The following is a 23680-nucleotide window of genomic DNA, read 5'->3' on the forward strand; positions in this document are numbered from 1 at the left end:
AAATGCTTACCTATTACATTTTCCTTTTTCTTTTTTTCTTAAAGAAATAAAAAGGAAAACTGTTTTTAAGTCATCCTAGCATACGATCTGGAGTCAGAATGGTTCTGTTAAGGACCTCTAAGATTATTCTAGGACTACCGAACTATGGTTAAGCATATTCCTTAATAAATTAGAGGGTTATGGGGGAAGGAAGGCAGGTGACAAAGACATCAACCTTATCTGCCTGTGCTTCTTGAGGCTGACAGTAACTTGGGCAAGGTCTAAACAATGCCAGAGAGAAGTTCACTTTTGGGGTTCATGTCTTCCAGTTTAACAACCATTTGCCCAACATGCAACATTTAAACTGCCTCTCTCACCAGCCACGTGGCAGAGTAAAAATAACAAATAATCCCTTTTTTCATTATTGAGGAGAGAAGAAAGATGACAAAACATGATGTGAACATAAGAAACAAAGAAAACTAGGAGGTAAGATCAGGAGGAATATGGCAAGGAAGAAGGAAACAGTAGTGGAGGTGGGAGCACAGAGAGTAGAAGCCGAGAAACGGCGTCACACACAGAATACCGGAATCTAACAGGCATCTTAAGAAAAACAGAGGCCTGTGGGAATCGACTAGGGCCTGTAGATACACAGCTATGACCCCCATCCCAAAACTCAGAGGGACTAGGTAAGGAAAAAGGGCTTCAATTTTTTAAAAAATATTTTTTTAGTTTAAATTCAGGAACACATTTCAGACTATACTGTATGTAAATCAATGGTAATTATTATGCTAATTATACAGGGCATGTGGGTTCTGGGCAAACTGCCAAAGTGGTCAACAATGCTTCAAAGTCTATGCACCAAAGTCACAGAGGGAAACATTTGGCAGGAGAACGCAAGTGGGTGTCACAGCTTCCTGAAGAGTCAGTGAGAACGGAAAGTTTCATCTCTGGTCAGTCTAAAATTTTTTCAACCCCTCCAAGTCACAAAATAATATTCAAGTTAACACTGTGTAAAACAAACAAACAAACAAACAAAAAAACCAAAATCTTTTAAAACATGACTTAAAATAGTCCTAACATAAAACCAGTAACAAAAAGATGTTAAACATTTTATACGAAACAATAAAAACAGGATAGCACCAGGTATTTTTTTCTCATATGTTGATAACAAATAAGATCCAAGTGCCAAAAAAAAAAAAATGGCAGCTCAATAGCTTTCTGTGGCATAGCACCTACACGGAAAAGCTCTGCAAGGGACAAATCTGGCCCAATTTACTTAATGTGAAACGGATATAATCCTTGACTGTACAAAGCCTTTTTATGAAGAGTTAAGGAGTTCTAGGTCATTGTTTTCTCACTGGAGGTAATACTGCCTTTCACTGTAGACTCCAAGCCTTAATTCAAGGTGGATTTTATGGATGAAAGAGCAAACACTTTCTTGTGAATAAGGAGACTGAAAAAAATCTAGCATATTTATAAGTTCAATGACAAAAATTTCAAATTGGTGGACATTTTACATTGAATTTTATATTATTTTCTTCTTTTCTTAGGCCAGAACACACATCTTTGTACAAAAGACACAGAAGAAAATTATCTTGCCACAGAAGAACACCACTGGCTCTTCTAACTTGTAATCTGTTTTCACGTATAACCGACAGATTTTGCCTGTTTTATTCACCACTATAACCCCAATACCCAATTGTACATAGTGAGACTCAGTGCCTATAGATAATGGCAACCTATTACCCACGCCAAACATGCTCACAGCTTACCACTTCTATTCGTAAGTGTCTGCAAATTCACTAAGCAGCACCACAGAAAAAGGTGTGCAAAGAATGGGTATGTAAAGAACAAAGTTTCTTGGTGGAAGAGAAATGGCTCATTAACACAGGTAAAATTATCTTCCTTGGTATAGACTTGGTTTCTTTTCCTGCCCACACCCTTTCCAGATCTTTTAGTAAAATGTGATCTACCAATTAAGTGTATTTGCCTTAGAGATTAGCCGTCTTACTTGCTAACAGTACCATAAAATGTTTTTTTCTTTTTCCTTCAGCATATGAACACTATTACAACTGAAGCATGTGAAATTTCCAAGTTTAAACCCTAAAGTGTCTGCAAGACAAGACATGATTTGTCTTGACTCCTGTCACTGCGACTTTTGGAAAAATATGGTAATTATAAAGATCAAGCAATTGGGCTTTATCAAGAGTAAAGAAATTGGTAATAGTCTAAACAATACTCTAAATACTTGATTGTTTTCTTAACCATTTCACAAGTTTAAAACAGAATTTTTCAGCAAAATATTTCAATACCAAATGAATTCCTCAATCTGCTTTCTTAATCTCACAGTCCGTTAGCAAATACATTTTTTGTTCTGAGACAAATCTGTTCCCTGCCAGCTATCCATATACATAGCAATTGCTATGTTAAATAATATACCAATTTTTAACCAACAAAGCACTAAACTCTGCCTATTCAATTCAGAGACTTTTGACTCTTCAAGGGTCACTGCCACCAATTAGCTAAAACCTGACAGCCCTCAGTGAGAAAGTTTTGTTCTCTTAAAAGGCAGACATGATTTCCCTCATTCTGTACTGGAATTATTAAAGTATATTCTAAACTAATAAGTATAGGTTTTACCATACATTCTTAATCAATTGATTTATAAATCACCAAAATGCAAAACAATTTGGAAGAATAGTCTAAATTTCTCACCTATCACATTTTACTGCAACTGGAAAATGAGATCTTCTAAAATTCCCTTTACTCTCTAAACCCAACTAGAAATGGAACACCAGTGCAACCCCAAAGACATACAACAACAAAGTAGCCCACAGCAATACCTACCCTCAACATCTCTACCATCCTAGTAATCACTAACATTCCATCTTCACACTGTCCCTTTCTTTCATTCTCCCTGATTTTTACTGTCTCTCAGTACCTGGTTTTACTTATTACCAAATTTCATTTCTAAATGGCAAGTTTTTGCCAGTCCAAGAACATGAAATTCACTGTATCATAAGCTTGGTATATGTAACTCGTGTTCAGGAGAAATGACCCAGAGCTTTAGAAAAGGTCTTTTCTCTCAGATTTCCTAAATATCAGGCAAAGATGTATATGATGTTTTTTAAAAGAAAGATGTACATCCAAATATTTTTAAAATTTATAGTTTGGCTCTGTGGAAAAATTATATACCCAGAATTCAAAATTCCCTAGAGAAATTAGATAAATCAGTAAAATACTTATACTTTTCCAGTTTCTCTCTTAAGTACTATTTCATACTTCCATCCCTAGTCTTACAATCAGTTATTTACCTTAAAGCTACTCCTTCAACAATCAAGTTAGCATGCAGGAGAGAGTCTGACAAATAGCTAGTATTTCTATTTCTTGCCTTTCAATTAAATTTTCCTCATTTTAGAATTTTTTTTTTTTTTCAAAGAACTGAACCCAGTTCCTTTCTTCAGTACCCTATAAGAGATCCTGGCACATTAATAGGCATTCAAATTAACTGCTTAGAGAATGAAAAGGATATATATTTCAGAATAAGAAGTAGGTAACCAAAAAGCACTCTGCTCTAGCACTATTAAGGAGTTTGAAAAGACCTAAAAGATGTATATAATACTGGGTTAAGATAGTATTGTTACATCTTTACTGAAAGGATTCTTAAGAGTTTATCGATGTTAACTCAACAATCCTCATAAAACTCTTCTGTGGTGGAAAACATTCTCATTTAATTCACAAAACAAGTCAATAGCAAAGTCAGGTGGCAATACCTTATCCAGAAACTTTCAAAATCAAGACTTGAGATTCTCAAACTTAAATGTAAATTACAATTATCTTGGACTCTTTTTAGTACAAATGGAAACCCTCTTAGTAAGAAACTCTGGTAATGGGGCCTGAGTATTTATAACTGGAAAAGCCCTACAGATGATCTAATGCAGAGCCACGAGAACCACTGACATGAATGCACCGAGACTGAATTAAGTACACTAAGACTTTTCATACATTTCTAATAACTGTAGTTCTCTATAGTCCTAATCCACAAGGGGAAAAAAGAACACAGTGTCAACGGAAGGTGATGTTAAGTGGCCACAGATCTAGCAATGTAAAAATGAACAGTATGTCATTAAGAAATGAGAGGATGAAGCACTTATAAGCAATCAAAAAAAAAAACCAAAAACTTAAAACTGAAAAGCTTAGCAGTTAGGATTTCCTAGTGTGTGTGTGTTGGGTGTGGGGGTGGGGCGACCTAACATCTCAGTCCTCCCAGAGAGTTTCACTATGATACATATGATTTTTTTTAATGTTTACAACATGAACCCCAAACCATTAAAAGCTGAATTATGTTCAAATGTACTATGTTTAAAAGAAAACATTATATTAAAGATTTCTAACAAGGTGGTTGAAATAAAACTAAATTTAAACATTTAAACGGGACAAGTTTTTATTATGTAGAAAATTCACTTTCATAAAACTTATTCCATGACAGTATCAAATTACTTGACCAAGATAACCCTCTTCTTTAGACATGCTACCGAATATATTCTGGCAATTTTCAAGTATCAAATCTACCTTAGGATGACTAAGCTTTGCCATATGATAAAGGATCAGAAAGCAATTATTGCTTAAAATTCATGGCAGCTAAAGATGACATAATATTGCAGTATTTCTCACCACAAAGCTTATACGGAAGGGAGCCAGGTCTATATGGCTATATAAGCTCCAATATTTTTACTAAAGTCTGCAAGGTAACTTCATCTATATTTCCTATGCAGATCCCCAATCTAACATGATATAATGGGGACACATACTCAAAATTTTCATAATGGCAAAAATTCAAGATTTGTGAAAAGTGTTGGTGGAGAGTAGAGTCCTCTAAGCATTGTTGTTGTGGTTGCCAAGTCATGTCCAACTCTTGCGACCCCGTGGACGATAGCCCACCAGGCTCTTCTGTCTATGGGATTATCCAGGGAAGAATACTGGCGTGGATTGCCATTTCCTTCCCCAGGGGATCTTCCTGACCCAGGGATCAAACCTGCATCTCCTGCAGTGGTTCCTGTGGTACAGGCAGATTCTTTATTGCTGAGCCACTGGGGAAGCCTCTAAGCATAATACACTACAATTATTTAAGAGACTTACAGTTGCTTTTAAGGAATTTAAAACAAGTAACACTGATTCCTAAGCAAGAGGTAAGCTTTTCCTTCTCTTCATACAAAAAGGGGAGAGTTGCTTTAATGAAAAATCTGAAGTGTGAATTTTTAAACACAAGTTCAAAGCTGTGAGAATCCAGACACAAACCACTCATCTGGACACTGCAAGGCCAGGGTTAAAAACAGACAACAACCATTCTCTCTCCTGTCACATGTAATAGGTCAGGACAATGTAAAAATTCTTGTTTTTGTTATTCTCACAGCCCTGTCTGCCATGTATTATCTGCAGTAATTTCACTGTCCTAAGAATGTCTAAAAAGACTGGCCAAAACATCTTCTTACATGCAATATACTCAAATTAGGCCAAATTTCTTTCATCCAGCAACAACATAAATATATATATATATATATATAAAAATTAAATAAATGACTTTAGGAGTATTATGATAATACATTATAAATTAGTTTATCTCAAATCAGATAAGCAAAAACTAAACTTAAACTCTGTAAAAATAAGATCTGTATTACTTAGGACATAATTCCAAACACCCCTGAAGAAGATAATAACCTAAGATTTAGTCAGAATTTCAGAATTACAATCAAAAATAGTATCAGAAAAACATGGCTATAAAGTATCAAGGAAAATGTACAACTTACATATGTTGTTTTTTTAAGACTTGAAATAACTGATTCACTTTTTTCCATAGCAGAAACTAACATAACATTGTAAACCAATTATACTCCAATAAGATAATAAAAATAAACTGATTATAGATACTCAAAATAAAAAGTTTTAAAGATTTGAAACAGATTTTGCAATGAACACAAGTAACATAACCACTATCATAATTTTAGAAATTAATATTTTCCTTAAACAACTTGATTTATTCATTAATGTAAATTTTTTAAAGCATCATATATCACTGAGAAAAACATTAACCCCAAGAAAAGAAAAGGAAGAAAGAAGCAGGGAGGAGGGAGATAAACGGATTGCACAAAACATGAAACATAAAATGTCAATAATTATGAAAAACACACAAGTTTTAGTATGACCAATAACCAAAGAAATTAAAATTTAAACTATAATGAGACATTCATCTTAAGTTACAAAAGAAGCAAAGTTTCATACTCAAGGTTATGAGAGGGTATGGACAGACATCTTAGGTCCACTTCAGGCAGGAATGTAACTAATAGGACATTGCTGGAAGGGGTAACATTATTAGGAAACTTCACTTATTTTGCTTGGTTGTTTATTTGCTTATTTTACTTATTTAATTTTTAAAGAAACCTTTTAAAAAGTTCACACCTTTTGATTTAGCAGTACATGAAAATGTATACACAAATATTTCAAGTGCAACATGATTTAAAATAAAGGCAAAGAGAAAACAACTTTCCAACGACATAGCAATCATTGAATATAATGTGACATATCAAAATAATACATATGCAGCTAATATTTGTAAAAACCTTTAATAACTTTAAAAATAGCTTACATACTCTAGTTACAAACAGGAAATTCAACGAACCTATACAAATTTGAAAATAGAAAAGGAATATGGCAGAAAACGGAAATACTTATCTCTAAGAATAAATGGGTTATTTTCATCTCTGTATTTTTCAAAAATTTTTGCAGTAACCATATTTATATATATCCCCAAAGCAGCATATTGGTAAATGTTTAACATTTTAAGGGGTTACAGAGTAGGGATGCTGATTTCCACGGTATAAATATTCTCACCGTGGCTAATTTCAAATTACCAACGGTTTCAGAGTCAGCTTGCCAAATTCCTGAAAACTTATTAATCAGCTCTGGCAAGCCAGTACAAACCGCAGCATACCACGTATCCAAAAGTGCACAAAATGCATAAATAATGATGATGACTTAAATCACAAATACAAAAGTAGCCCTCAAAATAAAAAAGATCATGTTATAGAATTTTTAGAAAAACAAAAGATGAAAAATAACTGTAAATTATACAGAGTTCCAAGATGTCCTAGGAATATCAAAATGATACATAGAGTCAGCTACTACTGTATTGAAGGGAAAAAAGGCAGGCAATTCCTAATAGTATTTATGGGTCACTTGTTTATTTACTAAGCCATTCATTCACCCATAGTATTTACTGAGAGTCTCTTAGGCCTACTATTCCATGCTCTTGGGATATAGCTGTGAATAAAATGAAGTCCCTGCTCTTATGGAGCTTACATTCTAGTCTATATCACAGGTATTGCACAACCTTTTTCTCATGACCAATTGGTACTGAATTTTCCTGAAACAGGAATACTAAAATAAGTAAGACTAATATGAATGAGAAGCAAGGGCACTGCATATTATCAGTTTTTAAAGAAAAGAGAGATATGGAGTAAGAAAAGTTTGTTCAAAAAAAAAAAAGATGTGAAAGGGAAGTGGAAATTTTAAAGCAATGGCCTACCACCTCCATGCAGACATGCATCTCTTCCTTACTCCTGATGCAACAGTCCAACTTTATTAAGCCACATGAGACTTATAGTCCAGCCAAGTTCCTGACTATAAGATTAAGCAATAGTTTGGGACCACCACCTTAAAATATTCTCTTACTTTTGCAGGAGAACGCTGTTTCCGTTTCTTCTTTTTCTGTAAGTCTACTGGCTCTCTGATTTGTTTTTTGTCTCTCATCAGTTGCTCAGATACATCAGTGAAAGTAATTTCCTGCTTTACACTTATCTGTTAAAAAAAAAAAAAGCCAATTTTAGAAATAAACAAAAAGTCCACTGTGACAAACAGCCATTGCATGCTTAATTCTTTGCTAAATCTACATACAGATGTTCCCAGAAAGATTACTTGTGTGTGCAAGTAAATAGTATGTTGAAGAATTCAATAGGTAATTGACATATAAGAATCAACAGTATATAAATTGAAGGCATAAACTACGATTTTATAAAAATTTATCTGGAAAAAAAAAGATTAAAGCTGTCCTGGGAGAAAATAAGATCTAGGAGAATAAAGTAGAAGTGAGGATACAATTTCACTCCCATATTTAAGAAAACTGAGGTTAAAAGCATAAAAAAAGGTGAAATTCCAAAATCAGTAAAATACTAGGGGACCAGACTTCATGATGGGTCTCAATTTGTCAATGTGTCAATTGGCAAAACATCACACAAACAACAAAAAATTCTAAAAGGTAATTTCATCAAAAAAAGGAATGATAATCTAACAATAAAATTTAATTATCTTTAAGTTCAATGTTTTTGGCAATATCTTAACCAGTATTTTCCCAGGCTCTACAAAAAACCATCACCAAATATGTCTTTTCAGAATTACACATGGTTTTAGGCCACAGCTATGTACAAGACAATTCTAACTACATAATAAGCAAAGAAATAACTACAAGCATTAAGATGTCAAAACGTTATCTCATCTTTAGAGCTCAGCTCTCATAGATGTGAAGATATGTCCTAATATGTGGAGCAATGGTAGCATCAATGCTCATCAGAACTGATGGTACACAGTCTCCCACTCCTCACCACTACATTTTCAAACTATCCTTGAAATGAAAACACAAGTATATTAAAACTAAGAAACTTTCAACTTAACAGGCTCTGAAATACATTTAAAACCCTTGACCCTTCAACCAGAAGAACACAACGAGAAGTCTGAAACCTGGAAGGGGACGCTCACCCAACCATGCTTGCACCCTGATCATGAACTTCCAGCCTTCAAAACTGTGAGAAATAAATTTCTGTTGTTTACAACGTTTAAAAAAAAATCTTGATTAAAAAATATATATATTGATAATACTCCAGGAAGTACAATGTGCTAATGGCTATATTTTCAAAAAATACACTTAAAAAGGGGGTGCTAAAGGTTATAAACATCTTACAGACTTATAGTTTAAAGTCAGAAGACATAGCTGTGTAGAAGGGTTCATGAGGAAAATGCAACATAAGTTAGGGATTTCAAACTGACAGAATACAGAACTGGAAGTTTGCATAAACTTCTGAAATGTGGGCAGCATCAAAACTGTAAATCAAGGAGAACTCAGGCATAAAAACATGCCCATAGATGATTATTTAGCTAATAATTCTATCAGCTTAGAGAATAGTACTAGTGACCATTCTTGTAGCTTCTTTTAGTGTAATTATTTGAAATATAAAACAGAATGGTAAAGTCACCTCTAACAAAGGCTTCAGAATACACGTTACCATCTCTGAAGTGATATTTACTGAAACACAGCTACTGAGGCTGGGTATGAGACAAGGAGAAGCGACAACAGACTAAGCAGCTGTTGAACTGCTCTCTCTTATGTTGCAAGGACACCATAAAGTAGTTCCAAACATTTCTGCTGGCTGATAAATTACAAAGAAACCACGAAAATACAGAATGCAGCAATAAGAAAGAATAACATTTTTTAGCAGAAGTGTCAGGTAGAATGTAAGGCAGATTCACAAATAAGTTCTGCCATTAGCAGCTATTTAAACCAAGGAAGAGCCTTTATGTGCAAATAGTGAAAAAGATTAATACATACATCTGAACCTTTTAGCTATTTCTACATATATGGAGAGTGATCATATTGGTACTAACACTGACAAATGTAAGGTGCACTTCTAACATTATCAAAGTATAGAACCAAACTTAGAAGTATCAATGAATCAAAGCACTGTGAATGCTAGTAAGCACACAAAAACTACATTTTTAGAATACTCCAATAGGCTTATCACTCATGAATGAAATAAGGTAATCTCCACATATAATACAACCACATACTAAAGTATATGGTCCAGCCTAGAGTACTTAGAAAAGTTACCGGTAAATCCACAAACATAGAGAGACAGGTATGAAAATGACAAGGCAGCTAGCAAGAATGCGGCGCAAAAAGCCTGGGAAAACAAATCTTCACTGGCCCAAGGAAGACTACAATAATCTATAAAGACACAAAATCTTTTTAAGCATGGCAAAAGAGACAAAACTCATCCGTAAGTTTCCTACTTCTTCCTTGAGAAATATCTTTAAACAAAAATCAAGTTCTCAGTGTTACTTTTCACCTAAAATAAACCAAAGTATAATTAATCAAAGCAGGTATCTGTAGATGTTGATTTTGGGGGGGAAAAAAACTTATTAATTTGCTGGATTTTTTGAAATGTACTCATTAGAACATCAAGAAAATCAATAGGCTAGGAAGTGTGTCAGATTAAAAAACAAGTCTCTCATTTCTCCCCCATGGCTTAATCTTTACCATTTCACCTAGTCCCATGTGCAACCTCCTGCCTACATCTGAGAATCTGAATGTCAACGCTTTGCTCACACCAAATCAGAAAACGTCATCAACACTGTTAATCACCCTACTCATACTTCTTTCTTAAGACTTTACTAAACCCAGACATTTCTCCACCTGAAACTCCTGCTCATCCACTAATCAAAGCTCCATATGGGCCTCCCACTTTTAAGACAAAGGAGGCCATCAGGCATTACCATCCTGTGTCACACTTACTTTATACATTCATCTAACTTCTACCCCAACACCCTTTCAAGAGGCAGAGCCCATGCTTCCTCACCCCTTGCCACTTCCCAAGCTGGTTCATTCTTGCAAGTTTTTTTATATATATACACATATATAATTAGGTATATGTATATATAAGATATATACATATATCTTAACTATACTCAAGTATTCCTCATTTTTTATTGTTCTCTCTTTATTCTCCCAACTTTAAACTTTAAACATAGGAGGCCCTTCTATACTGAAAAAAATAAAAATCTTTCTCTTGATTATAATCACTAGTAATTCATGCCCAGAATCCAGAATGATATAAGTCTTTTTCAAGACTTATATCATGTCTGGCCCAAACATAAACTATCTCACTTTTCTGTTTTTCTGTTTCATGTGCCTGTATCTTATCTTGGTATCTAAAAGGAAGATATTCTTCCTTGATTTTTCTCATAACAGCTTTCACTCACTTATTCAATAGCTGCTGCTGCTGCTAAGTCGCTTCAGTTGTGTCCGACTCTGTGCAACCCCATAGACGGCAGCCCACCAGGCTCCCCCGTCCCTGGGATTCTCCAGGCTAGAATACTGGAGTGGGTTGCCATTTCCTTCTCCAATGCATGAAAGTGAAAAGTGAAAGTGAAGTCGCTCAGTCGTGTCCGACTCTTAGCAACCCCATGGACTGCAACCTACCAGGCTCTTCAGTCCATGGGATTTTCCAGGCATACTGGAGTGGGGTGCCATTGCCTTCTCTGTATTCAATAGCTACTAAGTGTTAAATTCAGTCAGTTTAAAATAATACAATGAAAACTTTAAATTTACTGAGATTCTAACATTGTACAGAGCAAAATACTAGATAAAAAGAACACATTCTAAAATCTTTCCAAAGATCTTAAAATGCAGATGGGAAGTTTTCATGCCTTAAAAAGAAAAAAAGAAAGAAAGAAAGGAAAAAAAAAAACACTAATGAACTAATAAAATGGCACATATTTGGCTCAACCTAAATGACACAAGGCAGGAACCAAATGGACAAACTCATGAGATCTGAAATAACTGCAAAAAGCTTTCTAGATTGAGTAAGAAACTCAATCAGAGCTGCACATTTCTCACTCTATCCTCTTTTTATTTTCTTCTTCCACCAAACCTGCTACTCTTCCCAATTACCTTCTTCCACACTCAATAATGTTAATAAGCAATTTAACAAATGTAGGCATACCTAAAATAACACTGCCAGACATAGTATGTGATGCACATTTGACGTGGTTTGCAAATTTTGGTCTACCCCTAACTCCCAAAGTGACCCCTTACAATCATTTGACCTCTTCTTACTCTTTATTCTTAATAACCTACATCCATATCTATTTCAAGCTTTACAGCATTATAATCTACCAATGTACTCTTCCACAAATAAATTAACATAAGACTGCTTTCTTGCCATTTCCCCAGTGAGGAATATACAAGAGCTCCTTACTGCCCTTCCTATCAATTATACTCTTCCCCAGCTCAGCTTTCATGATTCTGCATGATCTCCTTTAGAGTAAAGACCTAGGTCACTTGGCAGAAGTATCTGTCCTTACCATCTCTCCATTTCTGAAGCCATATGTTCCCTTCAATTTTCAACTTCACTTTTAGGTATTCTCAATCATCTTCCCACCCCTGCTGAAGAAAAAAGAAAGCATCTTTGTGCTTTCCTCTATACTGTGCTGCTGATTCCACTACTACCCATCTTTCAGGCTCTGCATCTTCCCTGTCTCTAAAATAATCTTACTTCATCAACTACTTCTCTGCCTAAAAGTATACTTAAATTTACCCCATAAAATTTCTTGTGGACCAAAATATTTCCAACAACTTCCATTCTCTTACGGCCGAACTTTTTGAAAGAACAGTCTGAAGTAAGTATATAATATATAAATAATTGCCACCAAACTTAAGAGAAATGGTTATTCTGAGAGTAAAAATAGTACACAGTCATATAAAAAGAATGTGTTTAACTATCACTAGAAAGAAACTGTTCCAAAATATTGCGTAGGAAACAAATGGAATCAAAGTGACCACAAGCACAACAAAGTGTTTAAATGTAAAGAGAAAGATATAAAACAATTAACTGTACTGTAAATACACTGATTTTTCTGGGCTCCAAAATCACTGCAGATGGTGACTGCAGCCATGAAACTAAAAGACGCTTACTCCTTGGAAGAAAAGTTATGACCAACCTAGACAGCATATTAAAACGCAGACATTACTTTGCCAACAAAGGTCTGTCCAGTCAAGGCTATGGTTTTTCCAGTGGTCATGTATGGATGTGAGAGTTGGACTATAAAGAAAGCTGAGCACCGAAGATTTGATGCTTTTGAACTGTGGTGTTGGAGAAGACTCTTGAGAATCCCTTGGACTGCAAGGAAATCCAACCAGTCCATCCTAAAGGAGATCAGTCTTGGCTGTTCACCGGTAGGACTGATGTTGAAGCTGAAACTCCAATCTTTGGCCACCTTATGCGAAGAGCTGACTTACTGGAAAAGACCCTGATGCTGGGAAAGATTGAGGGCAAGAGGAGAAGGGGACGACAGAGGATGAGATGGTTGGATAGCATCATCAACTCAATGGACATGGGTTTGGGTGGACTCTGGGAGTTGGTGATAGACAGGGAGGCCTGGTGTGCTGCAGTTCATGGGGTCACAAAGAGTCGGTTGAACGACTGAGTGACTGAACTGAACTGAAATGATGTTAGCAATATCTGAAAGTACTCATGGAGTCCAGGAAAAGAGAAAGTTAACATCAAGAATATATCCCTATGTATATGCATGCATGAGTTTATTTCCAGGATGGTTTTGGAAATAACAGATTTAACCAGTCAACAGGAAGATTTCTAATTCCAAGCTCACCAAGCCACAGAATAGGGCAGGAAGGAGAAGCAGCACATTGATAGACAGGCCTTGGTGTGAATCATAAACCACAACCCTCCCTTTCTGTGTGACCTGACAGCATGTCAACTTCTGATACAAGCTACATTTGTCAGGGCTTGAGGAAGTCCATAACTATCTTTTGATTTTGAAAAGGTTCAGGGACCCACAGTTCACAACAAACATTCTAATCTACTCCTCTGTAATATTTCTCATTAAAAATTTATATTTTGATTGCTATATCAGCATTTTACAATTTAGTAACTATAAGATGAACTGGAACAAGTGATCATATCAAGTTATCTTACCTGAAATAGTGCTGACAATCCCCATCTTACCCAGAAATTCTATTCTTTTAACTTCTGTATCTTCATGGTTCAAGTTCTTCCCTGTTCCTCACAGAAGTTCTTCTGGATCCATCCTTCTACTATATATGTACCTTTATTTTGTAACAGTTTTAGTACATCTCTATCAAAGTTTTCAAAGTATGGTCCAGGGACTCCAGAAGATCCCTGACACTCTTTCTCGTGGGTGGTCCATGAGAGAAAAAAACACTTTCACTATAATACACAGGCTGTTTTTTTTTGTTTTTTTTCACTCTCCTCTTAAGAGTATATAGCAGCAGTATTCAGAAGCTAACATGTGATGTCACCACAGACTAAATATATTAGCAAATATGAGATAAGCTAGACAATAAACAGATTGTAAAATTTTAAAACTTCACAAAATTTTTATTTTAGAAAAGTTATATTTCACTAAAAAATATGCTATGTGTTAACATGTAATGCGATTTATTTATAAAAATAAAAATTTTAACTGTTTTAATTTATAAAACGGTAAATATCAACATACATAACCAACAGAAGCAAGAGTTCTTAAGAGATTTCAACATTTTTAAAAGCAAAGGGGTTCCAAGGCCAGAAATTTTGAGAACCACTGATCTAGATACATCTTAACTATATTTTGCATTCCCTCCCTTTTCTCCATTCAATCTCCTTCAAAATAGATGCCTTGGCCCAACCAACATAAATTAGTATAGATGTGTGTGCATTTGCCAATTAGCAGACACACACATAATGCCTAACTCTGTGTGCTAAGATCACTAAGAAGCAATGAAACACACCTAGCATCTAAAACTTAGTTTCTAACTACCGTTATCCAAACAAAAGGAACTGGAGTTCCTTGGAGAAGTGACTGATTTCAACAGGCAAGGAGAACTATATATAAGATGACCTTGGAACATTTTGTGGTGCCAGAAACGAGAGTGCATGTCAAAAGGACACAAGAGCTTGTCTGAAAGAGTTCCTAATGGGCAAGCTGAAACAATGTGAGAAAATAATAAATGGTAGTACCAGATTATAATGCAAAGAATAAAACAAATACCCATTCTGATATAAATGGAATTTTTTTTAATGGAGGGAAGGGACAGCTACAATTAATGTGAATATAGAAGGAATGAAGAAAATACAAATTCACACTTAGGTAAACACCACATTAATAACTACAGTTGGCAGGACCCACCAATGGATGCTTACATAGGTAAGTAAAATTTTGAGTAGAAATAGGATATGTAAACAGACTCAAACTATTCAATATTTCCTACAAGATATCTGCCAATTACAAAAGAAAAAAAAGTGACTTTAAAATGGGGAAAACTGGCATTTATCACCTTACCAAAGCACAGAGAATATAGTAACACCATTAATAAGACATATCTCCACATTTTATAATCCCTGATATGATGTTCTGAAATGAGCACAACACTTCTGTGGGATTTGTCAAAAAATAAAAGCACCAATCTAATCATAAGAATATATAAGAAAGACTCAAAAGTCATTCTACAAAATAATCAATACCCATCAACTATCAAGGTCATAAAAGATAAGGAAAGACTGAATTGTCATAGAACAGTAGAGACTCAATGGACTACTACTCAGTCATAAAAAAGAATAAACCAACGTTATCTGCAGCAACATGGATGGACCTAGAGATTATCATACTAAGTGAAGTAAGTCAGAAAGAGGAACACAAGTATCGTATGATATCACTGATAACAAGGAATCTAAAATACAACACAAATGAATTTATGAAACAGACTCACAGACAAAGAAAACAAATTTATGGTTACCAAAGGAAAAAGGTTGTGGAGGAGGGATAAATTAGGACTTTCCAATTAGCAGATACAAACTATTATCTATAAAATAAATAAGACCCTACAGTATAGCACAGAGAATTATATTCAAAATCCTGTTATAAAGCATAATGGAAAAGAATATGTGTATAGGTGTACATATACATACACACACATGTATAATTGAGTCACTTTTTTGTAAACCAGAAATCAACACATTGTAAATCTACTACATTTAAACAAAAAACAGCGTCTATATAGTGTTCTACAAATCTGTGATTCCTCCTCAGCATTAGTAACTAAGATTTATCTAATATTACTATGTGCCAGACTCTCTTCTAGGTGCTATGGATACAATGTTTGGAAGGCATGCAGAGAAGGAAGGGGGTGCACATGGTCTCTATCCTGTATAATCTATTGCACTTAATCCTACAGGAAGACTGTGAGGTAAGCATTTTCATCCCATTTTACAAATAAGAAATCTAAGGCTGAGAAAGGTTATTTGTCTAAGAAGGGAAACAAAAACTTACACCCAAGTCTTCCAAATCCAGCAACAGAGACTCTAATTACTGTAATTTGTGAATTATTTTTTATCCTCGCATTATCAATGAAGAAACTAAAACATCACGGACGCAAGTGTCTTACCCAGGCTATCACTGGGACTAGATTTCAACACTAGTACTTAAACCGGGATTTTATATCTTTTAGTTCAGTGCTATTTCCATTACTATAACTGCTTCTTTATAAATCTAATAAATCATTCAAACATTTAAAAATGATTTTTGCACAAACATACTTCATTTTCCCTTATACAAACTATAGTTTGGTTGCTTCCAGAATATAGAAAGAATTTCTAGTGGTTCTAGAGAAAGGAAATAATTTAAAAAATAACAAAGTGGACAAAATGTCAACAATATTTAGATAAAGCGTAAGACCTGAATTTCAATCCTACCTCTTCCAATTATTATTGGGTGAACTTGGCTTCCAAAAGTAGTATGGAAAAACAAAAAAAGCACAGGGTGAGAGTTAAAAGAAATAAAATCTAATCCCAAAGAGTAACACTAGCAGTGTCAGAAATACAATCTACTCCGAAAGAGTGACACTAGCAGTGTCAAGCTAAACAACTAGAATTTTAGTCATCTGTAACTTTCTTCACCTTTAAATGGAGGGAATAATTCTCACAGAATCTCTGCAGAGTTAAAGGGATTATATATGTAAATCATCAACTATGGCATACAGCATTATAGTTGATTTTTGATGCCATTCATTATCATGATTTCCCCGGTGGCTCAGACAGTAAAGCGTCTGCCTACAATGCAGGAGACCCAGGTTCGATTCCTGGGTTGGTAAGATCCCCTGGAAAAGGAAATGGCAACCCACTCCAGTATTCTTGCCTGGAAAATCCAAGGATGAAAGACCCTAGTAGGCTATGGTCCATGGGGTTGCAAAGAGCTGGACACGACTGAGCAACTTCACTTTCAGTATCATAATCATTTCCTCACCTGCTAAGTAGTGGCAGTAATAATATCCAGTTTATACACATCAGAAAATCCAATGAGATTATACAAAAACTATAAATTCTAAGTAATTATTATTATACAACTGCAGATATGTAATTGCTTAGATACATGGAAGGTTACCAATTTCTATAGAGCATCTCAACTTAATACATCCTATTATCTAAAACTCAATATTGCTAAAAATAAAATCTTTTTTCACATCAGCACCTCCTTCTAAATTCCCTGCTTCTTTTTTCTTCCCCCTGCCTTTCAGCAACCCAGTCTCTCGACTATAAAGACATCTTTTAATTTTCTTCTCCACTCTCAAACCAAGACCAAGCCCAGTTATTTCTCTTTTTCTTAATATCACACACAAATCTGGAAATTATATTCTGTATTTCCTATTCTAGATCATTTTTAAAGAAATTAAGTTGGGACTCTCATATACTACAAGAGGGAGAATAAAACGATCAACATTTGTGGACTATAAATTAGGCAGTATATATCAAGAGTCTTAGGAAATCTATACAGAAGAAATAATCTCACATGACAACACTACATATAATATCACAATAACATTTACAACTGTAAATAAAGTGCAGTCTAATACACATAAAGAAACAGTGAGATAAATTACAATATAGCTATATGATATACATGAATGAGAAATCTTACTTTTGAATAATTTTAATAATACTGAGATGCTCATGGTTTAAGATTAAATGATATTAATAAATATGGATAAATATACAATTTTACACAAACACAAATATATATGCAGCAAATTTTACACACACATATATGCAGAAAAACAAAGGGAACACTAAAATACTAACAATGAAATGTTAGTAATGATTATCCTAGAGTAGTAAGATTGCAGCAATTTCTATTATCTTGATAGCTTTTTTAATTTAATTTTTATTTTTTTAATACCAAAAGCATTTTGTATTGGAGTATAGCTGATTAACAACATTGTGATAGTTTAGCTTTCAAATTTGTACCTTTTCTTAACAAACAATGTATTATTTTATAATCCTAAAAAGACATTAAGTCCAATCTTAGTACAAATTCTTAGGATTAATTAAAGAAAAATCTATTTATTATTATCTTAATATACTAACTTATTGAAATATTAAGCCAGAAAAATGAAAGTGAAAAAATTTCTATGGGTGAGTTTGGGAAAAAAGCCAAAGTCATCAAGTAAATCGTGACCCCCCTATCTCACATCATCAGCAAAATTCAATTCCAAACAGACTACTGATCTAAATGGGAAAGGAAAACTATAAAGTTCCCAGAAGTTAACAAAGGAAAATATCGTCACAACCTTGGGGCAGGCAAAGAACTCTTAAACAGGACACACAAGACACCAAAAGGAAAAGACATAAACTGAACTTCGTTAACACTGACTTCCGTTCATCAAAAGAGTAAAAAGGCAAGTCATAGTGGAAGCATAGAAAAGATAATTGATACATATATATCCAACAAATATAAAAGAATTACCACAAATCTGTAACAGAAAGGAACACCCTAATAGAAAAAAGAGCAAAAGATGAACATGCACCTTACAAAAAAATTATATCCAAACTGTCAGTAAACATGAAAGGCACTCACATTAGTTATCAGTGAAATGCAAACTGGGAAAAAAAAAACAACCCACACTGAAATACTACTACCATCCCACCAAAACAGTTAAAATTAAAGTACTGACAATGCCAAATATCATGGATAGAGAACAACTAGAATAAACTGGCAAATCCATGAGAAAAACTTCTGGATAGTAACTCTTATAGCTGAACATACACATACCCAGCAAACTCCAGGATATAACCAACAGAAATGAGTGTGCACATGCGCCAAAGACACATCGAAGAATATCTGCAGCAGGAAGTTCCTTGGCAACCCAGTGGCTAGAACTCAGCGCTCTCACTACCAGGGCCCAGGTTTGATCCCTGGTCAGGTAACTAAGATCCTACAAGCCAGGAAGCATGTCACCTGACCATCCCCTCCAAAACCTACTTGCAGCAGCACTTTTCAGAACAATCAACATCATGAAACAAGATGCCTATTATGCTACAGAGAATAAATTTTGATATAGTCACACTACTGACAATTACACAGAAATGAGAATAAACTACTACTACATGCAATAACCGGAGAAGGCAATGGCAAGCCACTCCAGTACTCTTGCCTGGAAAACCCCATGGATGGAGGAGCCTAGTAGGCTGCAGCCCATGGGGTCGCTAAGAGTTGGACACGACTGAGCAATTTCACTTTCACTTTTCACTTTCACACAATGGAGAAGGCAATGGCAACCCACTCCAGTGTTCTTGCCTGGAGAATCCCAGGGACGGCAGAGCCTGGTGGGCTGCCGTCTATGGGGTCGCACAGAGTCAGACACGACTGAAGCGACTTAGCAGCAGCAGCAGCACATGCAATAACATGGATGGATTTATCTCATAAAAATGCTAAAGAAATCAAATATTAGATAGTACATACGGAATTCAAAAGTCAGGGAAAGCTAACTAACTGTGATAAAAGTGTTCTGATAGGAAGCAGTTATCTTTAGGAATTAGAGGAGTGTTGTGACTAAAAAGGACACAGGGGAGGGCCTCTGGGATGCTGATAATGTTCTATGTCTTAATCAGGGCAGTAATTACACATGTATGTCACTTTTGAGGAAATTCATCACTAACAATTTGTGCACTTTTATTTCAATAAAAAGATATACACCTAGAGAAAAAACATTACAAATATGCAGATATATAGATAGATACAAGAAACATGCTTGTATCATACGGGTATCTATATATACAAGCATGATCCTTTCATCATTATTTCATTCAAACAAATCTAGCAATAACATAAATATTCACCAATAGGGGAGTGATTAAATAAAACAAGGCACATCACTTAATCATTCATTAGAATAAGAAAGCAAGCTTTAGATATAATAACATGGAAATTTCTACAAAATATTATTAAATGAATAATGCAGACTTCAAAAATATACAAAAATAACATTATCTAATTTGTATAAAATAAAATATATGTATATTTTCATAAGATATATATTTACAAAACACATATAGAAATAAAGACATTTCTGAATGTTTTTCTATAAATTAAAAATTTTCAGGTTATCAGTATTAGCAGGTATCTCTTTGGAATTAGAGTAGAAAAGAAGGAACTTTTACTTTTTTTGTTCTCCTCTATACTAATTTTTATAATGACTATGTAGTCCTTTTTTACAATGAACTTCATTATACAAGTATGAAAAAAGTCAAAGTACACATCTCTGAGACTGATCTAGCTAGATGGATGCTATCAGAGCCTTGTCTATGACTTCCAATTTGGGCACTATTTGATCTAAGAAAGAGTATAACTCTCACTCAGTACCACTATCTCACAATTCCAGATCAATTAATTAGGTATCAAATATCACACAGAACTATATGAAAAGTGTTAGGAAACTAGCTATGTTACTAAAGAATATAGAAAGAAAACTCAATGGCACCCCACTCCAGTACTCTTGCCTGGAAAACCCCATGGACGGAGGAGCCTGGTGGGCTGCAGTCCATGGGGTCGCTGAGGGTCAGGCACGACTGAGCGACTTCACTTTCACTTTTCACTTTCATGCCCTGGAGAAGGAAATGGCAACCCACTCCAGTGTTCTTGCCTGGAGAATGCCAGGGATGGGGGAGCCTGGTGGGCTGCCGTCTATGGGGTCGCACAGAGTTGGACACGACTGAAGCGACTTAGCAGCAAGGGGAAAAAAAAAGTTGAGTCTAACAACTTTAACAGCACTGGAGAATACTGAAAAATAGACCATTCTGGGTTAGCTCCCTAAAACAACCGACTAATAGAGATACTTTGATTCATTTACTTACCAGGTGAGTCGAAATCAATAATAATAAGCAATAATATGACTCTCATCAGGAAAAACTATAAAGCAAGATTACTTATTCTATGTTTTCTGCTAAAACGGATTCCTATCAAATAGGATACTTTCTAAGAGCCACATAAAAGAGTAAAATCTTGTTTAAAAAAATAACCTTGGGGAACTGATATAAACTACCATCTATTCTCTTTAAAACAAGCTCAATTAATAAATCTATTTCTGAAAATAATACTCAAAGAGTATGATGAAGTGAAAAGTATTTGAATGGGGGGGTACTCCTTAAAGCATGCAAACACACAAAAAGTCAACACAAATGCCTCAAAAGACAAGGACCCAAGAGTCAATAAACATAAAATTACTTCTGAATCCCTCAAATGAACTTTAAAAGAAACAAAGAGTAGTAAGAACTGGCTATAATAAATAATTTTATTGAAAAGTATACAGTGTAAAGAGATAACAAGTTGGGATTTAGCCAAAAAGAGAGGAAGAAACATATCCTACCAATGACTATTTAAGCAAATAAACAAAATCAAATAGATTTGTCACCTTTCAAGATGACTGTGAAAGATCATTGATACCAATAAATGTAATCCAATCCTGTGACTAAAACAGAGTGCAAAATACATGGCAAAATTAGTATTTTAAAATCACTGACACAAATAAAATAATACTTTTTTCTTCTCATTTTGTTAAATAGGAAAGGAAAAGACACTTATTCCAGAACATGTACTCAAATTCCTAGCAACAGCATGTTAAAGTTTTATTCACTGAAGCAAAAGGTATTGGGGAAATGTCTATATAATCCTTCTTAAACTAATGACAGGATTTAAGGCAACTTTTATAACTAAAAACAAAAGACAGGTTTTACAGCAATGGCCAAATATGTCTTGAGTTTCCTAAGCCATTAAAATAATCATGAATACAAAATGCATAAAAGGATGTCTACAATTCTATTCATACCGCTTTCAGAACAGAAATTCATGACTAAAATCTTCATGACTGCTAAAGTATATTTTTTTCAGGAATCACAAACACTTGAAATACTTTACACTTTATTATATCACTATATGACTGGAGCATGATTTTTTTTTTTTTAATAGCTCCTAATTTACATAAAATGGGATCTTCCCAACCCAGGGAGTGAACCTGGGTCTCCTGCACTACAGGCAGATTCTTTACCAACTCAGCTACCAGGCAATTTCCTTGGGTAGGGAAGATCCCCTGGAGAAGGAAATGGCAACCCACTCCAGTATTCTTGCCTGGAAAATCCTATGGATGGAGGAGCTTGTAGGCCATAGTCCATGGGGTCGCAAAAGAGTTGGACATACTTGACTATAAATTATTTAAAAAATTCTTTCAAAAAAGTGCAATTCAGTACTTTTCTAGGAAACAAATGTGGCATATATCATTACAAATAACAATTTGTTTCTTTCTGTCAATATAAACATGTCTTTTACTCTTCAACATATCTGATATCAGTTGGAAAAATATAGTCCACAAAGTTTCCAATCCCTTTTCTATAAAAAGAATTAAAAGGACAAGCCAAATACTTTTTTTTTTCAAATTTCTGAAATTAATTTTTAAGTTGAAAAGCTTTCTAACACAACGCTATCCAAAACGTCCTGAAATAATGGAAATGTTCTTTATGCTGTCTAATACAGAAGTCATTAACCACATGTGACTATTGAGCACTTGAAATGTAGCTAATGCAACTAAGGAACTGAAATACTAATTTTAGTTCATTTTAATTCAAATTTCTAACATGCTAGAAAACTAAGTTCTAATGAGCATACTACAGACATCTGAAAGTTGGCTTGCAGATTGCTGTTGAAAATGTACAGCCACATAGCTGAAGCTGGGTGATTGATTTAGAGTAATACGGTCATGATAAATCCTGAAAGCCAGCAGTTATCACAAATAAAGAACTTTACTTAGCAACTATCACAGAACAATAGGGAGTTTATACAGGTTACAGAACCTAAACTGTTATTAACAGTTTAAGGAAACACAAACCTCAAGTTTCTGTTTTGAATTAACTAAAAAGTTAATATGAAGTAAAGTTCTGTGACTTCCAAGTGAATTAGCAAATAAAAGGAAAAAAAAATCAACATGTTCAATATCTATTTTTAAAAAGACTTTAGCATACACTCTAGAAAGGATGAAAGGCCTTGGAGCTTAAGTTTTCACACTGTGAGGAACCTAGATCATACTGTTCTACATCAACACCCTCTCTTTAATTCAAAAATGTATATTCATGATCCCAAGATCTGCCCTTCACAACTCTGCCTTACCAGCAGGAATGCATAAGTAATAAGGAAGGGATATAATTTCTCATCTCTGTTAAGTTCTTCTATAAAGCAATATTACACAAATCCTAAATTCTGGCATTTGGTATTCAGTATGAGATAACTTTCCATTGATTCATTCTCAGAATGGACTCAGATTTATCATCATCTATTAGGAGTAATAGGACTCAACTATGGACTACCCAGAATTTGGAATATCAAGCAGATATTTAAGAAGCATTAGAAGAACAAGGAGTTGAGAAAAGTTCAAAATATGCTGGTAAATGAAGAGATAAAAAGCAACATGTTCCTATGCTCGGTATGCATATCAAAGAAGCACTGAAGTACATATACCAAAATGTTAGAAGTGATTATA

General features: G+C 34.6%; 1 protein-coding gene across 9 annotated transcripts in view; it reads right to left on the reverse strand.

The window, feature by feature from the left end:
* Positions 1-23680, reverse strand: part of ZNF148 (zinc finger protein 148) — a 142841-nt gene that overhangs the window by 46976 nt on the left and 72185 nt on the right. For all 9 annotated transcript variants that reach the window (XM_070370486.1, XM_070370474.1, XM_070370455.1 and 6 more), the window contains one exon: positions 7708-7833. In XM_070370486.1, the coding sequence (XP_070226587.1) occupies positions 7708-7833 (126 nt within the window). The remainder of the gene's footprint in view (positions 1-7707; positions 7834-23680) is intronic.

This window comes from Bos mutus, chromosome 1 (genome assembly GCF_027580195.1).
Source record: "Bos mutus isolate GX-2022 chromosome 1, NWIPB_WYAK_1.1, whole genome shotgun sequence".
In the NCBI taxonomy this organism is placed as follows: domain Eukaryota; kingdom Metazoa; phylum Chordata; class Mammalia; order Artiodactyla; family Bovidae; genus Bos; species Bos mutus.